General features: G+C 35.4%; 1 protein-coding gene across 1 annotated transcript; it reads left to right on the forward strand.

The window, feature by feature from the left end:
- Window positions 1–699: 699 nt before the first annotated feature.
- LOC116423089 (keratin-associated protein 19-1-like) lies at window positions 700–1,593 on the forward strand. Its single transcript, XM_031964159.1, has one exon. It carries the CDS (start codon window positions 933–935, stop codon window positions 1,173–1,175), a length of 243 nt encoding a protein of 80 aa, XP_031820019.1. The 5' UTR covers window positions 700–932; the 3' UTR covers window positions 1,176–1,593.
- The last annotated feature ends 6,202 nt before the right edge of the window (window positions 1,594–7,795 follow it).

Here is a 7,795-nt window from a genome sequence, read left to right on the forward strand (position 1 = left end):
CTCAATTTACATTATTGTCAGTGCTAACCCACCTTTTTTCATTCAGACAATGTACTACATGTGCTTTCTGCTTAGTTTTACACTGGCTGGCAGTTCACCCTGCCCAGAATACTCTCCCTTCTCCTTCTACTCTGACTTTTTCTGGCCCATTATATTTTCAGTTCTAAAACAACCTGTGGCACATAGTCTTGTCCCTTTCCCCTAGTAACTTGTGCCTCTACCTCTGAGATCTTCTCCCATCAACTCCATCATTTGTCCATTTAGAATTTAGAGCCTTCTGATGAGGCAGATTCTTTTGCCATTTCTTTATAACCCTAGCCATGACCCTAGTGGCAGGCACAGTGCAAACACTGGGTGGTTGTGTTTTTGCTGCTTGTGGAATAGTTGTTGGATGGATGGATTCCATCAACTAACTGGTGCTCCACCACAGCCTCAACTTGGATCTGAAATCTGCATGAGGCATTTTGTCAGTTGAATCTCAGAAAGCACTGATTTGGAGAGACAGCATTCCATAGACTAGTTATAGAGTATCAAAAGACCAGGGTAGCAAGTGTTATGGAAGGAGAATAATGTCATCTGAGAAAGAGCTGCCATGAAGTCTGGGTAGGGCATCAACCACAGTAACCACATAGGCTTTAGAAACACTATAATCATTTCTCATTATAGGAATAAGATTGTAGCATAGTCTTCTCAGAGATACAACAAAACAAAAGAAAAAAACTTTAATGAGCTGGGAGTATTGTTGTCAGGGACCAAATGATGACAAGAATGTGCTTTTACTCTGGCAATTTAGTTATTAGGAATTATGCAATTCTGGCCTAGGTCTGCCGCACCTCCTTCTGGAAGCGTATAAAATATCTGTGCTGATAGTGCTATGTACATTCACACAAACTAAACCCTGACATCCATCTACATTTGTGAACCTTGACACAATGAGCTACTGCGGCGGCTATTACGGAGGTCTGGGCTATGGCTATGGCTCTGGTTATGGCTGTGGATATGGCAGCTATCGTGGACTAGGCTGTGGTTTTGGCAGCTGTGGCTATGGAAGCCTAGGCTATGGTAGCTGTGGCTATGGAGGTCTGGGCTATGGTGGCTATGGCTATGGAGGCTATGGCTATGGCTGCTGCCGTCCATCTTGCTGTGGAAGATATTCTTTCTGTGGTTTCTATTGAAAAAATATCTTCCCCTGCAGTGTCATGGAATCTTTGTCCAACCCAGCTTTGGGTAATTCCATGATTTTCTAAAGACAGCGCATTCCATCTGTCTCTACATCTGGGTGACTTAGAAGAGATACCATAAGAGTGTCTTGGAACCCTTATGGAGCACTCAGGGCAGTGAAGTGGCAGGAAACCATCCTTCTAGAATTGTTTCAGGATTTCACCTGTCATCAGGGAGACTTCCCCAACAGCTCATTTTCAGATTCTCAGCTTCATGGCTGAGATATGTCTTGTGATTTTCTAATAAACTTGCTTCACTGGCTTAGAAAAACTGTTTTCAGTTCTCCTCCTTGATTTCTCTGTACTTGAGTTTAAGTCTCTCATCATGCCTAGATTTTTAACCTTGATATATTTATCTGTGCCATTGCAGAATTTGCTCTCCAATTCATCTTTAGCAATGAGGGGATACCTCTCCAGATTTCTGTTCAAAAAGCATATTATTGGGGCACCTAGTTGGTGCAAGGTGCAGACCATCAGCCTTGGAGTCAGGATCAACTGAGTTCAAAACCTGCTTCAAATACTTAACATGTACTAGTAAGTCACTATGACCCAGTCAAGTCACTTAACTTTAATTACCTTGCCAAAAAGAGAGAGAGAGAGAGAGAGAGAAACAGAGAGAGAGAGAGAGAGAGAGAGAGAGAGAGAGAGAGAGAAGAAAAGAGAAGAAAGAAAGCATATTATTTCCTTGCTAAATATCTTTTTAAATTTGACTTCAGCAATAAGAAAAGAGAAGAAAGAAAGCATATTATTTCCTTGCTAAATATCTTTTTAAATTTGACTTCAGCAATACTTATATTTTAAAGCTTCATAATATCCAGATCCTAGATTACTGAAAAAAGGCATTTGTTCCCTATAAGCTACATCCTTTCCCCCATGTTCTGTGCCCACATTGAAAGAGCTTTTATCTTCAAGGTTTCAAAAGATTCATGTGTTCATATGCCATGTTCATAGTTCATGATTTCCAGATTCCCATGATTGTCAGAATTGTTTTATGCTATCTGTTATCTAGGACAGCTTGGTGGTACAGTGAATAGGGTGCCAGGTTTGGAATCAGGAAGACTCATCTTCCTGAGTTCAATTCTGGCCCCAGACACTAACTAGTCTGTATGTTCCTGGGCAAGTCACTTAACTCTCTTTGCCTTAGTTGGCACATCTATCAATGAGCTGGAGAAGAGAATGGCAAAAGAACATTTTTTTTGGTCAAAAAAAATCTCAAATCGGGTGACAAAGATTCAGACATAAGAGAAAAATGACAGAACAATATATCCCTTGTTTAGGTATCTTACACCATTTTGTTATCACTAAGCAATCAGTAGATTTGGAGCTAGGTTACATTGCCTTTGTTTTTGAAGAGGACCAAAATGACATCACTAAATCAGCGTTGAGTTACAATGTGTCTGACTATAGCTGAGCAGACAATATGAACTCAGTAGGTTTGGCTTGGCCACAAGTCAAACATAAATAGCTCCTATGAGCATTTGGGGTGGACTCTAAGTTTGAGCATATCACAGTTCTTCTGAGCTAATTCAATTCTTTTTTTTTAATTGAAGCTTTTTATTTTCAAAACATATGCAAAGATAATTTTTCACCAATGACCATTGCAAAACCTTATGTTCCAATTTCCCCCTTTACCCCCATGCCCTCTCCTAGATGGCAAGTAATCCAATATATGTTAAACATAGTAAAATATATATGTAAATCCAATAAGCATACACATTTATATAATTATCTTGCTGCACAGGAAGAATTAGATCAAAAAAGGAAAAATGAGAAAGAAAATAAAATTCAAGCAAACAAAAACAAAAGAAGTGAAAATGCTATGTTGTACTCTACACTCAGTTCCCACAATCCTCTCTCTGAGTGTATATGGTTCTCATCATCACAAGATTATTGGAACTGGCCTAAATTATCTCATTGTTGAGAAAAGTCACATCCATCAGAATTGATCATCATACAATCTTGCCACTGCCATATACAATGAAATCCTGGTTCTGCTCATTCCACTTAGCCTCAGTTCATGTAACTTTCTTCAGGCCTCTCTAAAATCATCCTCCTGATCATTTATTATAGAACACCAATATTGAATAACATTTGTGTACCATTACTTATTCAGCCATTCTCCAACTGATAGGCATCCACTCAGTTTTCAGTTTCTTGCCAAAAGGCTGCCACACACATTTTTGTGCATGTGGGTCCCTTTCCCTCCTTAAAGATCTCTTTGGGACATAAGTCCAATAGAAACACTGATAGATTAAAGGGTATGAACAGTTTGATAACTTTTTGAGCTTAGTTTCAAATTGCTCTCCAGAATGTCTGGATATGTTCATAATTCCACCAAGTATTAGTGTTTCAGTTTTTCCACATCCCCTCCAACATTTGTCATTATCTTTTCCTGTCCTCTTAGTCAATCTGAGAGAGGGGTAGTTGTACCTCAGGGTTGTCTCAATTTGCATCTCTGATCAATAGTGATTTATAGCACCTTTTCATATGACTAAAAATGATTTCAGTTTCTTCATCTGAAAATTGTCTATTCATATCCTTTGACTATTTATCAATTGGAGAATGGCTTTAATTCCTATTTATTTAAGTCAATTCTCTATACATTTTAGAAAGGATGCTTTTTATCAGAACCCTTAAATGTAAAAATGTTTTCCCAATTTATTGCTTCCTTTCTAATCTTGTCTGCATAAATATTCTTTGTACAAAAATTTTAACTTAATATAATCAAAATTATCTATTTGTTGTTCAATAATGAGTTCCAGTTATTCTTTGGTCACAAATTCCTTTCTCCTCCACAAATCTGAGAGATAAACTATTCTATGTTCTTCTAATTTGCTTTTAATATCACTCTTTATGTCTAAATCATGACTCCATTTTGACCTTATATTGGTATATGGTATTAGGTGTGGATCAATGCCTAGTTTCTGCCATATTCATTTCCATTTTTCCCAGGAGTTTTTGTCAAATAATGAGTTCTTGTCCCAAGAGCTGGGGTCTTTGAGTTTCTCAAACACTAGATTGCTATAGTCATTAACTATTTTGTCCTGTGACTGTAACCTATTCCATTGATTGACTACTCTATTTCTTAGCCAATACCAAATGGTTTTGATGGTCACTGCTTTATAATATAGTTTTAGGTCAGGCACAATTGAGCCACCTTCATTGGCATCTTTTTGTTTTCATTAATTCCCTTGAAATTCTTGACCTTTTGTTCTTTCAGATGAACTTTGTTATTAGTTTTTTTTTTTAGATCTATAAAATAATTTATTGGTAGTTTGATTAATATGGCACTAAATAAGTAGATTAATTTAGGTAGTATTTTCATTTTTTTATGTTCTCTCAGGAGCATTTGATAATTTTACAGTTGATTAGATCTGACTTTATTTGTGTGAAAAGTGCTTTGTAGTTATATTCATATAGTTTCTGACTTTGCCTTGGCAGGTAGACTCCCAAATATTTTATACCACTGACAGTTATTTTAAATAGAATTTCTTTTTGTATCTTGTTGCTGTACTTTGTTGATAATATATAAAAATGCTGATGATTTATGTGGATTTATTTTGTATCCTGCAACTTTGCTAAAGATGTGAATTGTTTCTAGTAGTTTTTTAGTTGATTCTCTAGGGTTCTCTAAATATACCATCATATCATCTGCAAAGAGTGATAAATTTGTTTTCCTCATGACCTACTCTAATTTCTTTAATCCCTTTTTCTTCTCTTATTGCCAAAGCTAATGTTTCTCATGCAATATTGAATAGCAATGGTTATAGTGGGGAATCTTATTTCATCCCTGATCTTATTGGAAATGGTTCTAGTTTGTCCCCATTACATACAATGCTTGCAAATGGTTTTAAATAGATGTGAAGGAAATTTCCATTTTAAGGAAAACTCCATTTATTATTATATTTTCTATTGTTTTTAATTGGAATAGGTGTTGGATTTTATCAAATGCTTTTTCTGCATCTATTAAGATAATCATATGATTTTTGTTAGTTTGCTTATTGATATAGTCAATTATGCTAATAGTGTCCCTAATACTGAACCAGTCCTGCATTCCTGGTATAAATTGTGATGTATTATCATGGGGTTGACTTTCTGTAATCTTTTTGCTAATATTTTATTTAATATTTTTACATCAATATTCATTAGGAGAATTGGTCTATACTTTTCTTTCTGTCTTTTCACCTTACTGGCTAGTTATCAGCATGATATCTGTGTCATAAAAGGAATTAGATAGGAGTCCTTCTTTCTCTATTTTTTCAAATAGTTTCTACAGTATTAGAATTAATTGTTCTTTTAATGTTTGTAGAATTCACATGTAAATCCATCTAGCCCTGGAGATTTTTTCTTAGGGAGTTGATTAATAACTTGTTCTATTTCTTTTTTTTAAATGGGGCTATTTAAGTAATTTATTTCCTCTTCTGTTAATCTGGGCAATCTATATTTTTCTAGGTATTGCTCCATTTCACTTAGATTATTAAATTTATTGACACATATTTGGGCAAAATAACTCATAATCATTGCTCTAATTTTCTTTCCCTTCTCATTTTTGAGACTAACTATTCTATTTTCTTCTTTCCTTTTTCTAATCAAATTAACTAAAGGTTTATTGATTGTGTTGGTTTTTTCATAAAACCAACCCTTAATTTTATTTATTAATTCAATAGTTTTCTTACTTTCAGTTTTATTAATCTCCCCTTTTCTTTTCAGCATTTCAAATTTGGTATTTAATTGAAGGTTTTTAATTTGTTTTTTTTCTAGTTTTTAAATTGCAAGTCCAATTCATTGATCTTCTCCTTTTCTATCTTTTGCAAGTAAGCATCTAGAGATATAAAATTTCCCCTAACCTCTTTGGCTACATCCCCCAAATTTTGGTGTGTTGTCTCATTATTGTCATTCTCTTGGATGAAGTCATTGATTATGCCTATGATTTGTTGCTTCATCCACTCATTCTTTAGAATTAGAATATTTAGTTTCAATTAATTTTTGGTCTATTTCCTCTTGGCCTTTTATTGCATGTGATTTTTATTGCATCATGATCTTTAAAAATGAATTTACTATTTCTGCCTTTCTGCATTTGATTTTGAGGCTTTTATGCCATAATACATGGTCAATTTTTACATAGGTTCCGTGAACTGCCAAGAAAAAAGTATACTCCTTTTTGTTTCCTTTCAATTTTCTCCAAAGATCTATCATACCTAACTTTTCTAAAATTCTATTTATCTCCTTCACTCCTTTCTTATTTATTTGATAGTTCAATTTATCTAGTTCTAAAAGAGCAAGGTTGAGATTTCCCACTAGTATAGTTTTGCTGTCTATTTTTTCTTGCAGCTCTCTCTTAACTTCTCCTCTAGGAATATGGATGCTATACCACTTAGTGCATATATATTTAGTATTGATATTGCTTCATTGTCTATGGTACCCTTTAGCGAAATATAGTTTCCTTCCTTATCTCTTTTAATTAGATCTATTTTTGCTTTTACTTAATCTGAGATCAGGATTGCTATCCCAGCTTTATTTACTTCCCTTGAAGCATAAGATTCTGCTCTAGCCTTTCACCTTTACTCTGTATATATCACTCTTCTTTAAATGTGTAAACAACATATTGTAGGAATCTGGCTTTTAATCCAGTCTGCTATCCACTTCTGTTTTATTGGAGAATTCATCCCATTCACATTCACAGTTAAAATAACTAATTCGGGGGGAGAGGGGGCGGAGCCAAGATGGTAGAGAGCCCACTCATTTCTTTCTGACATCCTCATACTACCCTATACTCATTACCAAATCTAGCCTCTGAATTAGTTCTGGACTAGCAGAATCCGTGAATATTGGGATTGTAATAAATTACCAGGAGAAGACAATTTCAAAGATCACCAGAAAACATTTGCTTCAATTGGGTACGGAAGGAGGCAGGCCAAACACAAGCAGGCTGAGCATAGATGCTGAGGGGAGGCAGCACAGAGTCCCAAGGCAGAGTGGGGTTCACTAGGTGGAAAATCTAAGGGGAGAATCTATAGGAGTTGGCTACTCTGTCCTGCTAGTAGATTAGCAGAAAAGTTACAAAATACCCAACACAAACACAAAAGGTTTTGAACCCCAAAACACCAGAATCTCACGGGACCTGGTCATGCCCACCCAGTACCAGGAGTAAGTCAACACTAACTTAGCACAGCTGTTGCTGCTTATAGAGTAAGCCACTGCCACTTGTAAAGGAAACTTGGACAGCCTCCCTTGCCCTAAAAACAGATCTCAACACTTAAAAAAATGAATTAAAAAGCAAAAAGAACTCTGACCATAGATAGTTTTTATGGTGAAAGAGAAGAACAAATTTCAAACCCTGAGAAGACTAAAAACAGATCATCTTCAGATGAAGTCCCAAAAGGTAATATAAATTGGTTTCCATCATATAAAGCTCTCCTAGAAGAAATTATAAAAGATCTTAAAAGAGAGCTGGAAGAAAAATGGGGAAAGAAAATGAGAACTTTACAAGAGGGTTTGGAAAAGGCAATACAGAAATTATCTGAAGAAAATTCACTACAAATTAGTGAAATAGAAAAAGCATATAACTCCTTAAA

The sequence above is a fragment of the Sarcophilus harrisii genome, chromosome 3 (assembly GCF_902635505.1).
Source record: "Sarcophilus harrisii chromosome 3, mSarHar1.11, whole genome shotgun sequence".
Classification (NCBI taxonomy): domain Eukaryota; kingdom Metazoa; phylum Chordata; class Mammalia; order Dasyuromorphia; family Dasyuridae; genus Sarcophilus; species Sarcophilus harrisii.